This window comes from Kryptolebias marmoratus, linkage group LG20 (assembly GCF_001649575.2).
Source record: "Kryptolebias marmoratus isolate JLee-2015 linkage group LG20, ASM164957v2, whole genome shotgun sequence".
Classification (NCBI taxonomy): domain Eukaryota; kingdom Metazoa; phylum Chordata; class Actinopteri; order Cyprinodontiformes; family Rivulidae; genus Kryptolebias; species Kryptolebias marmoratus.
Window position 1 is genome coordinate 5,639,226 of NC_051449.1, and position 17,115 is coordinate 5,656,340.

At 37.0% G+C, this 17,115-nt stretch overlaps 1 protein-coding gene across 6 annotated transcripts in view; it reads right to left on the reverse strand.

Annotated features, from left to right (window-relative positions):
* Positions 1-8,383: 8,383 nt before the first annotated feature.
* LOC108232983 (guanine nucleotide exchange factor VAV3) overlaps positions 8,384-17,115 on the reverse strand; it is a 52,999-nt gene continuing 44,267 nt past the window's right edge. For 4 of the 6 annotated variants that reach the window (XM_037982078.1, XM_025004825.2, XM_025004824.2 and 1 more), the window contains 5 exons: positions 16,249-16,336; positions 15,777-15,906; positions 11,822-11,875; positions 10,317-10,465; positions 8,384-9,703 (listed from right to left, as the gene is read on the reverse strand). In XM_037982078.1, coding sequence (XP_037838006.1) covers positions 9,662-9,703; positions 10,317-10,465; positions 11,822-11,875; positions 15,777-15,906; positions 16,249-16,336 — 463 coding nt within the window. In that variant the 3' untranslated portion in view covers positions 8,384-9,661. The remainder of the gene's footprint in view (positions 9,704-10,316; positions 10,466-11,821; positions 11,876-15,776; positions 15,907-16,248; positions 16,337-17,115) is intronic. The other 2 variants (XM_025004826.2, XM_017411152.3) reach the window with 1 other exon arrangement.

Genomic DNA, 17,115 nt, shown 5'->3' on the forward strand with positions numbered 1-17,115 from the left:
AGAAGCAAACCTATTTGAACAAGAAAATAAAGCTAAAAGATCAAATCTGAGACTTGATTGGGCAGAAATATATAAGTCTGACACTCACAGGGACCCTGAAGAGGAGTGATTCTCACCAATAAAACCATAAACACTTGTTGGAGGGTGGGGTTCATTTTTTCGTTTACTATGAAATAAATTGAGGAGGTTTTTGTACTCCTCGAGTGAGCTTAAGGAGTAATAAAGTTTAAGGGACTCCCCCTTGGTTTCACTTCATCTTTTTATATGGAGCCATTATCATAAGAGGCCTTGATATGTGCAGTCTGTCTCATATTGATCTCATTTCTACTGCTGAAAATCTATAGTAGTTTGTTTTTTCTAATGTAGAAATTTGTGTTTAGAATTTTTTTCTCCCCACTGATTTTCGACGTAGCACATACAAAACCTGCAACCTGCAAAACCTGCCAACATTAGAGATTTTAATTTGATATTTCACTGTCTCTCCTCTCCATCCTGATTGGTTTTTCGGTTCCAGCTTTAGAAATGATTTCAGTAGCATTCGTGTGACAACACGAGAAGGAAGAAATGGCACTTATGGAAAGGTTGAAGCAGCATGCCATATGTGGCTGTATCAAACGGCTATTCACATCTTTGACATTGCAAGGACAGCTGGTGGGTGGCTCGCTGGCTTGGCACACAGAGTCTGAGTACACTAGGATCAATAGGCAGAACAAAGACAAAGTTAAGCTTCCTCTGCTGGAACATGATTGAAATGATTTCTCTTTCTTTCCCAATTACTCTGTTCTTGACACAGACATATCAGGGGAGCCACATTTTTCCTCTGTTCTCATCCATAACACAATGAAGGGTGAGAATAAGGGAGCTGGTAAAATCGGAAATTATGTATTGCACTTTTTTTTGTATAAACTACAATCGCATTGCATCATAGGGTGCCATAATCAACACATACATAGAATTATTAGAAAGAAAATCAAAAAAGTTGACAATAAATGAAACATAAAAGCAACTTTAAGAAGGACGATTTTATGTCACTGACTTAACCAAAAAAATGATCCCTCTTTTCTTCTTTTCCAAGTTCACAAACCATTCTGATGCCCCTCATTTCAACTAAATCTATAGGCAGGGATTTACTCTCCATCTGCCAATTTTTTTTTGTGTTGTCTCTATTTTGTTTTGCTTTTTTCCCTCAGTGCCAAACAAGACAAGACTTCTGGCCTCTGATGCCACTTCTAAATTGCAAATCACTGGCATAACAAGCCTCCAACATCCTGTTGAAAAAATAATATTTATGTATCAGGGCGACTCTGTCCATAAATAAAATATGCCATTCACAGTCTGTTTCAGAAAATTATGAATTTTAGGGGCAGAAAGACAAAACTTTATCTTCTTTTTTTTGTACTTGCTCGGAGAGATGCTGTGCTGTTCAGGTTCCTGGATTGCATCATAAAAACTTCTGACAGGAAAAACAAAAATAACATACCTGGAAAAAGTTTCAAAGATTGCCGCCTGTTCCAGGTGAAACTGACTGCGAGAGATGAAAATGAGCTACATTTATGCAAGTGAATGCAGAGCTTAAGCAGTCAGTATCACTGTGAAAAGCTTGCACATGATCGTCTGAATAATAGTCAGTGATTAATTATGTTTTGCATCTTATGCAGTTGGTGGCACTTTGGGGGCTGGATGCAGCCCTAAATTTGTGAGACCATGTAAAAACCAACGAACATTTCCCCATTCTTCTATTGCAAAAAGGATCATTATTCTTTTGAGCTCCTTGAGACTTTTTCCCCACATCAGATACAGTGACACCTGCAGCACACACCAAACATGTCATCAAGACAGGGAAAAATATTAATGAAAAAGTCACCGAGATGTGCTCCTTGCTGGATAAAATGTCATGCAATGGCAGCCTTTCTGAACAGTTGACATGTGTCAAAGACGGGAAACAGGACAGAACTGTATCTTGACATGTCCACTCACCGCGCATAGTTCTGCCAGTCCTTGCTCAAATATTTAAATAAATGGGTTTTGATCTGCAGCAGCTGGCACCAGGTAAATATTGCATTTGTTGAGTTCAGAAGCAAAGTTTCTTTCCAGTAACAAGGACCAAATCAAGTAGAAAATCCACATCAGGTATGTGCCATTACTTTTTAAAGGTTCTTTAGTGAAAGAAGACAAGGTTCAAAATATATAAATTGGCCCTATAATTGGAGTTTAAACAGCTAATATTACATTTTGTTATTTTACAAGCCCTTTAAAGTACACCCTGAATCTTTTTTGACAAGTTTTTTTTTCACAGGCATATATAGTGTAACTGTTAAAAACAAATAGTGGTATTTTTATTTATTTTGCCTTATTTTTACATACAAAGATACTGTCGTAGGTATGCAGTGATGGGGGGTTGAAGAGGACCTAAATGCAGACATATTAGAATATAGGAGGTAGATGGATGTAGAACTGAGATTTAATAAAACCTCAAACAACACTGGATATGTAGAATCATGGAAACAAACGCAACAATAACCTAGATATAACAGAATCTTAATTGTAAACTGATTCAACTTTGACAGCCACACAAGGAACTGACAATGAATAAAAGAAAAGCAGGAGCATATATACTGAGGGAGCAAATTAACATTAACAACAGGTGTGGCAAAAAATGAGAACAGGTGTGAGGTGAGAGCAGAAAACAAGACTTGAGTGAAGGAAACATAAAAACAGAATCCAAAACTTAACAAAAACCCTACAAAGTTCACAAATCTATGACAGATTTATTTCCCTTAATGGTAAATGCATGAATTAAACCTTACAACGCCTGAAAACATTATTTTACACGGGCTTTGCAAGGAAATATTTATACATTTTTCACAAAAAAGCATTTGAATGCTTGTAAAGCTGCTTTGTCAAATCATGGTCACATTCAAACAAAAAAGGTCACTGCAATTAATGTAGAATCATACTTTTGGGCTCCAAATAAAGTTGAAACTTCAGAATGTCTATTTTTATATTTCTATGCATATGCTTTTATTTGATAACATGAATTTTTAAAAAACATTCACAACTAACTGCATATTCTCCTTTTTATAATGATAAATGGTTATTTTATGAATGAAAAATAATTTTATAAGTCTCTTGTAGTGGCTTGTTTATTCTGCAGGAAACAATCAAAAGCTAAAAGTGATAAATGTTTACTGAAATTGGGCTATGACATGAAACCAGACACAACTGAGGATTCATTTTGTACAATGTAACAGCAATTCAAAAGTATTTATTGATATAACATGCTATTTTGGACCAAACCTTATGGATTGCTACAAGGCTGAGTGGGTGAGCTGCTTCAGATTTGTAATCTTTTGTTTGATTGTTGTTGCCATAAATTGTATTCACTGCAACTGTTGTACCATGAAATGGTTTGCCTCAATTGGATTGCAAAAATCTTGGCTTTCCAGTGATATGTTGCTTGAGCACCTGCTAACATATTTGTTCTGCATTAGCTACAAAGCAGTGTTGTTAATCCAAGAAATGAAGAAAGGAAATGCACAAGTAATGGTGGCACAAAATCCCTAAACATAGTTAGAGAACAAACAGACACATAGCCAAAGAGACAGACATGAGCAGATACAGTGTAGGGGCTGACAATGGGCACAAAGACAGAAAAAGAAGACAAAGACAATCATGCTATAGTGAGAAGAAAACAAAAAAGGCAAAACAGAAGCCCTCATCACAAAAGGCTGCCATGAAACAATGGCTCCCTGATGGAAGGTGGCAGTGGTAAACATGAACATCCCTGTTTGGCAGACCTGAAGGAAAGGACTGCAGAAAAAGAGGGAGACATCTGGGAAGAGAAGCAGAACAGGAGGGGTGAGAGAAAGGCAAGCTCTGCCAAAGAGACCCCCATGACAAGCGGTGCCACCTTGTTAAACCTGTCCCCAGCAGTCACGGGCAGATGCTCTGCTTTCCTATGATAATGACTGAGCTGCTAGCAGCTAGCAGCGTCACGCTCCCTTGAACAACTATTGACCTCAAAGTTGTGACTCACTTTCAAGCCATTGCCAGTTCCAACTCACCACACTCACAATGGGCTTGTTGCACCATATGTTTTACTGCAGACCTAGTTATATTAATATTGCAAACATTGTCCTGAACGCCTCCCTGCTGATACAGCTTTCACAAGTTTCTGCTACTTTACTCAGTCGTACTCTATGTGGGAGTCACGTAAAGTGGCTACAGATTCATGATCACCAATTACATCTTTAGAACTTTGAAAATATGCTCCCCGGGCTGTGTAAATTGTCATTAAGGATATGAAAGCGTAACCCATTAATTTGCGTTTATTCACCATTTTATATTTAGAAGACCCACTGCTGGCAAGCATCAAAGCACACTCAGCACATGGAGCCATGAGTCAAAAGGAAGTAACTAGGGTAAGTGAGAGACAGACAAACAGATGAGAGACCAGCAGTCCTCTGAGGATTAGCTCGTTTATATTACTTTGATCTGTGAGATCTTAATTGCCGGGCAGCACTGATAGATTCTTCATGAAGTTTCAGCAACACCATCCTGATCACAGCGAAGGAGGGTGGCTGTGTTCTTCCTGTCCCTGGCTCATTAATGCCCATCCCCGAAGGCAAAGGAGGAGCAATATTGTTTTTCCCTATGTCTCTATGTCTATGCATGGGTGTGTGTGAGTGTGTGAAATTGTCTGTACTGTTAGCAAAAATTCTCATGAACCACTGCACAGATTTGAACAAAACTTCCAGAAAGTAATAACTGAATTAACATCTACAACTGAGTAACGTTTCCAGTCAATCCCATTTAAGATGGCTGCCACAGCTAAGGAAACTTTGCAAACACAAAAATAGCTATGACTCTTTATGACAGTTTTGCAGATAATGAGCTCAAATTTGGTGCAGTGGTAGTAGCTGAGAGGCCTCCCCAACATAAGTGAGATCTTAAAAATTATAGATATTGAGACAAAGGCAGCATGATTTCCTTCATGGAATGCTAGATCTTTATTTTTTGTAAACGTCTTCTGCTAATTTAATTTTTGCAATTTCTTCAAGTTTTAGTATCAAATTACTATTCAGCTATTTTAGAGCTCCAGTAATTAAGTTTTGGATTTTTATAGTTCAGTGTACTGCATAAGACACATCTTGCTATAAATCTGACTTCCATTTGAATTGAAATTACAAAAAAAACTGAGAATATGTTAAAATTTGATAATATGCTCCACTTGGTTTGTAACAGCTGATGAACAAAGACATTCATGGTTCAACTATAGGCTTCATCTAGTGCTGAAAGGACCAACTTAGCTACTCACCTGAAGTTGTGTATGCAGGAACAAGATAAGTCATTTACAACAAAATAACCCCAACATATCAACAAAGCGAAAAGCAATATAAATAGACTGCTCCCTTCAACTTTCAAGCAGCCTCTCCCTGTGGATTCAGACTCTGCCAAAGCAATAACTAATTCTGCAGGGATGTTTGTTGGTGTGGATATTAGAAAATATCTGAAAGTACAAGCGCTTCACCACAGTGAGCCCTCATGTCTGTATGTGAGTCAGCCTGGTGTGTCTGTCCTTTAGAAACAAGTGGAAACATTTAGAAAGTATTAACCCACCTTCATCCTAAAGATGGACAGACATTAGAGCAGCAAAGAGGTATTTAACATAGAATGAATTAATTTTAATGATTTATAAATGAAATTTAAGAGGAGATATTTTTGTTCTATTTTTTTTAACTGACAGTATAACAACAAACCATAACACAATTAAGCAATGTTAAAATTCAGCTAATCATTGTGACTATAAACTTTTAGGATGGGGAAAAGTAATACCCCATGTTTTATTGTGACACAGTTATAATTAAGGATTTAAATGAGCGCAAACGCAAGCATAAAGGAACAGGATGTGGGTGTGAGTCATACAAATATGCTCTGTAATATATTAACAAGAATATAAAAAGAATTTCACACATCAAAGTAACGTGAACATGATTTGAATATTTAGAATTTAGAGGTATTCAAAATTAGAAGTTGAAATATCTCTGTCTATGCAATCATTAATGTGAAACATAGCTTTTTAAGAGAAAAAGAAAATGTTTTTATCTTCCATGCTACGATTATACCCCTTTGCTTTAGACTACTTTGCTCTATGATATCCTGCATGATCATTAAACATAAATTTTATTTGTCCTTTTTTTGTAATTTGCATCTTCAAAAATGTCAATTTCAGATTAGATGACATCTTGTCATTATATCCCTCAAATAGTTCTTAGGGTTATTGTCCTCTTCTCTGTTGCTAGACAGCTACTGATTGTATATGTTCCCTGAATACAGCACAGAACTCTGGAAATGCAGTGATTGATGGTCACAAGTCAGCAGCTGAATATGAATCTGAGAGATAAAATCTTTTGGAGAGACTTGCTCTTTTGGAGACGGATTTAGGGTATTTACTGTAACGGCAAGCTTAGTTTTTTTTTTTTTCTAAACTCTTTGTCTAACCTCTGTACAAAGCAGATGGTGACTGGCAAAGACTGATCATTTAAGAAGATCATTTGGACAGGTGAAAAAGATGCAGGACCCACTTTCTTTCCCCTTAGCCTTCCTCATACCCACACACCTCATGTTCTTTTTCAGTACACTGAATCTACCGTACTCCATGCAAAACTTGGACACTCGTTCCTCTCCAGCTGCTGTTCAACTTCTCTTTCATCTTTTTTGGCGAAGACAGGAGCAGGGAGGTTAAGGAGGGGGAAAAAGTATTAGAGGAGACATTTTTTTCTGTCTCTTTGTGACATGGAGTTTTATTGTTAGAGCAGCGGAGTCCTCCCTCTGCTGAGTTTGGTCATTATAGTGGCTGCAGAGAATCTTGGGGAAAGTAAGCCTGAAGGGCTCTTAACATTGTGAAAATACCGATGCTGCAAGGTGCCAGTACATGAGTGTGTTTCCATGGTTTTAATACAAAAGGGAAAAAAAGCTAATTCTATTCTGCAATAAAGATAATATTTTGAGTGCATCAAACCACAGTTTTACAATAAAATCATTGTTAATATAAGAATACTAACTTGAATCCAGTTTATTTTTATCAGCATTTGTAAATAGTGGCGCAGAGGAGCTGTGCAGTGTATAAAATGTAAAAAGCTGTAGATATTTGCCTACGAATGGAAATATTTTCTTAAAAATGATTGTCTCACACTAACAAGAGTTCAAGGTGCCTTGAATCTTGCTTTTATAATTAACGTGCTAACAGTGCATCAGGGTTACAATTATTACATTAGATGCAGTCCTGATTTTAAATAAACAAAGCTCAAGCTTGCAAGCACTAATTGTAATTCTAAGATATCAAATAAGTTCTTGTATTAGGGATTCCACTTCTTCCACGGTGGACTTTTCCACAACTGATGAGGAAAAACACCGGCATCAGTTGTACCATCAGTGGAAACTCAGTGAGGGAAAGGCAAGGCACAAAAGTTTCAGAAATATGTCACGTTGAGCCATTTGAAATGTGGAAGTCTGTCACTGGTTCTGAGGAAGAAAAGGTCAAACCTTTTTTCAGAGTAAATATATAAACTTCCTGCTGCAGACCTTAGCTCAAAATGGTAGAGACCGCTAAAGAGAAACTGTTAATACACTAATAGGTGATACATTTTTAATTATTGTTTTTTATTTAGTTTTTAAAAAAATATTGTGTAAAATGTAGGTTGAACAAATAGATCAATGAATGTATCGTCTTTTTCCAACAACTGTGCAGCAGCGTTTAACTTAAGACTGGCTTTAAACAAATAATAATTTACAGTCAAACAAATTAAATGTTGCTTCTTTTTTTTGTAATATTAGCAACTCATTAAAACCGAATGTAATTGCTGTTGAAGACCTGCAAGAGAGGCATGCAACAAATGCATTAAAATGTAGGACGCTTCAGGTATCAAACTTTTATACTTCTTTCTTTTGCTAATGTGATGTTTTGGGTCCAAAGAATAAGAAAGGGTTGGAGGCATGTTCTCCAAAAGCAATTAGTAAACAGAGACCTCTACAGAGACTGAAAAACGGAAGCACTGCTGCAAACTGGGAGAAAACCAAACATGGTGTTTGTCTGTTAAAAGTAACGACTGAGAAAATGAATTCTAACAGCAAGTTGTATGACACCAATGTGCTAAAATGAATTAAGGCAAAGACTGTTTTCACCTTCAAGAAATCACATTAAAGAGAAAACAAAGGCTTTAAAATACATCCATGTTCCTACAACATGCTTAATTTGAGATCTGCTGATTCCTCACCGCACCTCCAGAACATCAGCTCTAACATGGCTGTGATTTGGGACGTGATGGTGGTGCTTTAGTTCCTTCAGTATAACATTTGTTTTAAGAAGGGGGAAAATAGCCAATTGAATTTCAAAAGTACAATTCAAAGAGTGTGCTTTTATTAAATATTGATTTTACACACATGGTTAGCGGGGTGTTAACGTTTGAAAGAAAAACCGCATCGCTTAATGCCCTTGTGCTACCGGGCTCTACAGTGAACAGCTGTTACATCACCCTTGAGTCACTCACTCGGAAACTATAAAGAGTTGAGGTAAACACAAAATCTGTGAAATGCAAAAGGGCTTTTTAGGTTTTCACAGCGAATGCTAAAATGATTAGAGCACTAATTAAACAATGCGCACCACATGTGCTCTCATTTGCTTTTGTTACCTTTTTGATTGCATTTGTGCACATATCTCTGATAAAAATGGGGGAAAAAAATCACATTTAGCAAGACACTGAAGCTCACGTTGCAACAAGTGGCAAGCAATCACGTTGAATAGCTTACCTGCCATCAATGGGGTGGGAGTTTGTTTACAAAGAAACAACCCTTTGCAAAACTTAAATAAGGTTTAAATCGAACATTTAGATAAAATTCCTTATGATGGCAGTAAAGTTGAGGTGGTTATTAAAATCAGTAAGAAAGTTCTATTACAACAGATCCAGGAATCAAATCTTGGACCCATCAATTATTCAATGGCAGATTAAGTAAATGCTCAACTTCAGATGTGTTTTCCTCTAAGTCAAGTTTTTTTGTAGCACTGAGTGAACAGGACATGATAAATAAAACAGTCTGTCACAACATAGTAATGAAAACTTGTCTTTCTTTCAAAAAGCTTCAATTGAAGTTTCAGGGAACTGGATTAAATAAAGATTAATATCTGTCCATAAAATAAAAAAACACAGAAGAGTTTTGGTGTTCCAGGTAAAGTCAAAGCTCATCATCATTTGGATTTAGTGGTGTACCGTGTCAGCACACTGTCAGCAGGATCTGGGTTCAGGTGTGTGACTGAGCCTTCACAAAGACAGCGAAGACAGGTCTTACGCCAAACAGTGGAGTCATCAATAATAAGAGAAGGTTGAGTTGGAATCTAAAGGGCAAACAATGCCATAGTGGGGTAAGCTATAGCGTGACACTTCTAAAATCTGTGTTTTGACAACCTTCCCTCCCCTCACTTGAGAGTCTGTAAGAGGGCAGGAGAAGGGTTTAAAGGGCACTGCCACCTCCTCTCATGTCCAGTCCTTTGGGTTTCATCAAGTAGGTGTGACTGAGGGTACAGACAGAGGTAGAGTCCTGTGACTTGCATTTGTGTTGGCTAGCTCTAAACACGGCTGAATGCTTCAGTTTTTAGGCAGCACAGTTATTCCTCTTCATCCACGTATGTTGAGGGAAACCAGCCCACCTGAGATGCAGCAAAGCAGAAAACAATTAGTCAGAATGGTATGTGTATTAGACATTTAAGACATTTAAAATCCTCTGTACTAAAATGACCAAATTTTTTTGAATATTTACACAACTCATACAAGTAGAAAAAATAACAGATTTTAAAAACTTTCATTGATAACTGAATCTCAAAGATAACTGCATCATGCAGCAAGACAACAACCTGATGTATAAAGGTCCTTCCACTATAGAGTGGTCAGAAATTAATAAAAGTAAAGGCTTTGACATTTCTACTTTGACATAAAAGCAGTAGTCCCAAGTGTACACTAATACCAGGTATGTACCCAGAAAGTACAGGTATGTATTATGTATTACTGCCCAAATATCCTCCATCCATTTTCTTTTTCCTGCTTTTTTCTCTCCAGGTCGCAGGGAGCTGGTGCCCAAATATCATAGATAACAATAATGTTCAACAATACTTTTTACTCAGAACAGGCTTCAATCAATCAACCCTTAATTACTGTGAATTCCTAATTTTTTTGTGATGAATATCAGCTCCCATTCCTTTGCAAGGGTCTAAATCAAAACACTTAATGTTTTAGCAGTAGTCTGGAAACTTGCCACGAACCTACCTTGCCATCGCTTTCTCCCTTCCACCACCCGTTGGCCATCTTTGTGTAGATTCTGATAATGTCTCCCTGCTGTAAAGAGATCTCCCGCGTATCTCTGGCAGAGAAGTCATAACGTGCCACTGCGACACCCACCACTCTAGGAGAAAAGACTGAGACAGAGGAAGATCTTGTCTTATCACTGGGACCCATTTACAAAATACTTTCCAGGACTTTACAGTGACACAAAGTAGTATTTGGAGCACACGTTGGATTGAAAATGGAAAACCATGCTAAAATGTAAACTATCTAATCTAAAGATGTACTGTTGTTACATAGCTGAAATTAAACACAGAGCACTAATTTATTGTATTTGAAATGTGTTAACATAAAAGCGGTAATGCAAAACGTTCCCCTAGGTGCAACTAGGTGAACTTAACCTGCTTCTTTTTTACAGGAATATATGTCTTTGAGGTTTCTTTTTGTATATATAATAGGTACAGTGCATAACACTAGTGCAGATTATAAAGCAGCAAAAACCCTTGACTCAGAGCTCTGAGTCATGGTGTGAAAGCAAATAAAAAGCAACAGAAATACAAGAAGAAAACAGATTAACTCGTAAGAAAGGAGAAATATTCAGCGTCCCAACTCATAGGGCCTGATGCACATGAGAATATGAGAGGTCAGGGGTTATTGTAGTCATGTGCTGAACTTATACAAAGTGAAATTTGAAGTCAGTTCACTCAATGCATTCTCACTTATCTGGTTATACAAGATTATTCCTATACATGTGGGTCAGAGCTCATATCACATGTGAACACAAGTGTGAAAAGGTTTGCTTACTTTATCTGCGAAAATACAGATGGCACAACTGTGAAGATATGCTGAATGAAAGGAACAGATTTACACCCACGTGCACACAAAGGCACATCATAGCAAGACAAATGCCTAAGCCCACAAATACTACATGCCAAAATATACAGTATATGTGCACACAAAGCAGCAAAAACAAACAATAGTCTAGCATATTAACTCACTGTAATAGAAGAACAAAAATGAGAAAACTTTCCTATTTCTCACTTTAGAGCAATTTACTTGTTATTTTAATGTTATTGCTACCTATTTTATTGTGCACTATTTTCTGTCATAGTTTAATAGAAACCACAAAAGTTTATGCCTCTGGTTAATGTGGTTGAAGCGTTGGTCATATTTTTAAATATTGTACAATGTAAATGTAAGCAATGGTGGCTTTGCAGCTCATTGCCACTTGTTTGTTCCAAATTTCTCCAGGTATTGGAGAAAGTGAATCTCATCTGACACAAATGATTGATTTTCATTATAATATGTTAATATGACTTTCAATAAACTTAGTCATACATACAATTTAATATCGAGATAACAGGAGCATCACTGGTTTACATGCATTAACAAATATGTCAAAAAGAAAACAAGACAGTTAATGTTCCGAAACCCAGAAATGTGAACATAAAGCAAAGGAGAAACAAAGACTAGAAAATCTGCACCTGTACCTGACCAGAAAGGCGAGAAGGAAGGAGGAACAAAGCTGCAGCCGCCAGGAGGAACTACAGAGAAACATAGCAAGTGATGGGGGAGCGGGGGTGGGTGCATGGAGAAGGGAAGGAGGGGTTTCAGGCCGTAGTGGGAGCAAAGAGAGAACATAAGCAAAGTAAACACAAGTTTGACGGAAAGAGAGTATGTGAGAGGGTAAAGGAGAGAGAAAAGTTGTCAAAGTCAATAAACAAGGTAAAAGGAAATACTGGTGGAGTACAAAACAATGAAACCATCAGACAAATTGTCATTTCACCTGGCACATGCATATGTTTGAAACATTTACCTTTTTTTACTGTTAGTTTGAGCTTTCTTTTGCTACCCATGTATATTTTCATACTTTCAGCTAAAGAAAACTACGTATCAATCCTGCAGAATTTCAGTACTGTTATTTACATATTGTGTTTATACTGTGTTTACCTTAAATCCTTAAAAATAGTTTAAAACTGTTCATAATCAGTTTCAGCATATCTACAAAGTAGATGTAGTAGATCAATAATTACCATAGATATATATCCTAGCACTGCCAAAATCTTTGAAAAAAGTTTATACATATATGAACATTTCAAGCAAATGTGCATATTATATGCAGCTACTAATTCTTTAGTCTTTAACCAGTCTTTATGTGTTTTGTTGACTTTGAGGAGGCTTATGATTGTGTTTGTTGTAGTATTTTATGAGAAATACTTCGGGATTGTGGAGTTTTAGGCCATTTACATGGTATCTGTCCAACTGGAGTGAAGCTTGGGTTCATACTGACGGTTATAATTCAGACATGCTTCTGGTAAAAAAAACAGCCAAGATTGTCATTAGTCATTGATATGTTCATAAACTTTGTAACTTTTAGGTAAAGCCAAAAGGCCAGAAAATCTCAAGATTCTGAGACTGCAAATTGCTGCTTTTTGCAGATGATGTGATCCTGCTGGCCCTTATCAAGAAGTGACCTCCAGCAGGCACTGGGACGATTTGTGGCTGAGTGTGAAGAAGCTGGAATGAAATTCCGCACCCCCAAGTCTGAGGCCATAGAAAAGTGTTGAATGTCTGTTCGGGGTTGGGAATGAGTTATTGTCCCAAGTGCTGGTGGACAGGTGGATTGGGGCAGCTGTAAGATTCTGTTGTGGTAAAGACAGAGGTACTTGTAGTGAAGAAGATTGTGAATACAAGTGGCTGAAATGTACTTATTTCTGCAAATAGCTAGACTCGTCCTTAAGGAAAGAGTGAAGAGCTTGGCTTTTTGGGACGAGGTCAAAATAGAGTCACTGCAACTCTGCATCTAAAAGAGCTAGGTTTGGTTGGTTGGTTGGTCAGTTGGTTGGTTGGACTCTATACAAACAACTGATAACCTTAATCAACCACCTGAAAGAGTTAAACAACTTCAGGTTTCATTTCAAGGCAATTAAACTTAGACATCTAAAATCTGTTTTCACAATTATTAAGTTAAGAAAATGAAGTAACCTTAAGTACAAAATGATTTTCTTGACAGACACTGAAATTATCACTACAATAAAAATAATTTCCTGGCTTGAGCATTTGCACACATCCACATTAAAAACCATGCAGTCAGACTTAATTAAACATGCTTGTTGGGGGTTTTCCAAACACATTTCTTCTTAGTTATGATGGCTTTTCAGCAGTTCTCCAGCTTGCATACATTCGCTCATCCTTGCATTATTCTTTTTTCTTTGCAATGCGCTGCCTGTTTTGAGATTCAATCCTTTTTTCTTTTGCTGTTGCATGGCATCTGTCTTTTCACAGAGGCTGTTTACCTGACAGAGAATACAATGCCCACACTAGTCTGTCTACGGGGGTGGACGACTTAAGGCAATATTAATCTATCCCAGAATACACTGAGGCGACGGCAGGTCTGTCAAGGCTTCATCAGGAAAAAAAGTGCAATGAATGGCAGCAATGCACAAAAACACCTCTTACAGAGCTGCTTTGAAGACCGACGCGCTCGGGGACCGACTCCGCCAAAAGAAGCAGAGCGACGCGAATGCAGCTGAATTTTACATCCAAACAAAAACAAAAGGCTAACTTTGACTTTGTTCCTGCGTTCATCTGCTCGCCTTGGCTGCTGGTTGTTTACACATACATCTCTCTTAAAGTTAAGACAGTTTACCTCCAGCTGCTTTCTGCTCTTCCACATCAGATCATATTTGCAAACTTTTTTTTCCCCCAATTTTGTGGAAGAAGTCATGGTCCCTCAGTTGGACTTGGGGTATTCCCTCAGGTGTGTGTCAGCAGACGGCTGTCACACATTTTATTTATTTATTTCTTTTTCTGCAGCCAGCCCAAGTGGAATGTCATGTCCTGTCAGCAAGATTGTGAAGCCATCTCAGAGCTAAGCAGAGTGCGGAGTGTGAGGTTTTGAAGTAGCAGGCTCCTGGTGGTTGCCTGAGGCGCTGAGCCCTAACTGGGACCTCCCTGCCAAGCCCGTTGAGCTGCCGAGGCTCCTTTTTATTTCTTTCAGTCACCGCATTTCCAGTTCTCTCTATTGTCTCATATGCTATGTCATGTTATTGTTTTCTGTGTGTTTGCAGCCGTTTAAGCCTATTAATAAGCAGTACCAAAACTGCTTAAGGAAATGGAAGAACTTGAGGAGCAAATACTGCTTATATTGTCAAACAACTAGTGCTTTATCATGTAATACATTCGTAAAAGATAACAAAATACATGTTTGAAAAAAAACCTTTTGAGTTTTCCATGTCTACCAGGCAATATAACATAAATTATTAGAGTTAGGTAATTATAACATTATGCAAATTACCTATTTAACAGGCACCTCATGCCTTAACATAAAGCTAATTTACCTAATTTTGTTACTCTGCGAGATTTAGCAGTATTGAACTTTAGTAAGTACTGCTATGTTTGTTTTTTTACTTCAAAGCACAGTTGTTTTGAAAAAATAAGTGTTTTTATATTCATTACCATTTAAATGAGTCATATGGGACAAGTAAAACTGCTGGTGTCCATCCTGTGTTATCATCACATGAGGTCACTGTGACAAAGAAAGAATGCGTGAGCAGTTTCTGGCCCACTTATTCTGACTATTGACGTCATTTTTGATTGTGCAGGGTAGTGAACTAGATCTGAATTTTGCCACAAAAATGACTCTACTTGTTTCTTAACATATGGTATTTCTAATAAATTAACTCAAAATTAAATAGTACATTTTGTACAGCATTTTTAAAATTTTGATTTTCAGTCCAGACAACAAGCTTATAGCAGATAGATAGATAGATAGATAGATAGATAGATAGATAGATAGATAGATAGATAGATAGATAGATAGATAGATAGATAGATAGATAGATAGATAGATAGATAGATAGATAGATAGATAGATAGATAGATAGATAGATAGATAGATAGATAGATAGATAGATAAAGTGTGTTTTTTGTTGATGACAGAACATCACTTGCATTAAAAATTGAATCTGCGATGCCACAGAGTTTTGACTGAGTGTATGCCTGTGATAAGTTATTTCATAAGTCAAACACATGGGTGTTTCTTTTGACAGTCTGTGGTGTAAAAAGAAATTGCTTACTTGAATATGATCAAAATGCTGTACCTGATTTAATATACTGATTTCAACCAACTGCTTCTTTCTACAAATGTATCCATTGTTTCTTGGTGATGACTTAAAAAAACATAAACGCATACCACTGGCTATTCCTGTTTTATATATCTGGCAGGTTTTGTGGCCTTTCAAGGGTAAAAAGTCCTTTTTTATCTGATATGTTTTTGTAGCAAAAGCCACAAAGCTGGTCTTCGAAACAGGTCAAAACAAATGCTTTGCTAAGAATGTCTTTCAGATATAACCAGCTCAAGATATGATCTGAGCCTGTAGTATTTCCACCTGTCAGGCAGATAGTGTCAGGGAAAGAACCTGGGTGTTTGTGAAGCAGACTCACCACTGCCAACTTTGGTAATGGCCTTAGGCATGTTTCCATTGGACAGTTCTCTGTAGGGAACCTGCAGAGTGGTGTCAAGACTGCTGAAACCCTCCTTCAGAGAATGCTGTTTATAGTGCTCTACCAAGTCCTGTGTCAAATCAGCATAAGACAAAACACAACTTTAACACTTCACATCTGTAAGCTTGCTAGCTTCTATTGTGTACAAAAGCATGGGAAATAATGCAAATAAGCATGGGAAGGTTATTTTAAAAAGTGCTAGTTTGATCTTGACAGTACAAGATGAGTTTGTACTGCAAAAGTATTTATGAGTAGGACAAAAAAAAATCCATAAATATTATTCTAATAATAAGAAGAAAAATGGAAAATATTCCAATAGAGAAGTGAGAAGTAATAGCAAAACAATTAAACTCATTAATCCTACTACGGTATGTAGGGCAGAAAAGAATCCATTCAAAGCCAAATCCTTTACCAGCACAGTCTTGAACAGCCGACTCTCTGCAATGTAAAAGCATCCATCCTTGGTCAGAATCTTAATGTGCTTGACTTTATCGTTGAACCTGTGAAGGATGAATGAGACATGGACTGCTAATCAACCATACATGCTTTCACATCAATCTGGTATCTGTGGTGAATTGTCAAGGAGGTCTGCCTGAGCTGACAGCTAATTGTCATCCTGAGACAACCAACTCTGTTTGAAAAAAAAGAAAATCCTGTTTTTCTTCGGTGTGAGTACTAGATCTAAGTTACTCATAAAATGTAATGAAAACACTGTCACAGGTCTCAATGAATGTTACTTATTCAATCAAATAATCTTGCAAACACTTATTTCTTATAGTAGTTTAAATTTATAAACCAATGTGTTTTCCATTAATTATTGATTTTTTTGACAACACTCAATACCATTTATGTGCCTAATATAGTTTTATGCAATCAACAAGTGATTATTATACATTTATTATGAGTCGGTATCCTGCAGTAACACAGATATTTTAAAAACGCGGGAATGGCTTTTTCTTAAAAAGTGAAAATCAAATTCCATTTTATAAAAAAAACTGTTGAACAAGATTTGATGCATATGCATTGCATTTGCAGCAACCATTTGAAAAAACATTTAATTGAGTTTATATGTCCTGTTTTTCTACATTGAGCTTTTTAACAGTGACCAGTCACAGTGCTCGTGCTCAATATGAGTCAAAACACAGATATTGTAGTGACAAATAAAATGGTGCCCAGGTTTTAATCTTTAGATGTTGAAATAGGGGGTACAAGGGCATTAAGCAGGCTTCTGCATGCACCATCCTACTCAGGCAGTTAATTATATGTGAAAAAGATTGAC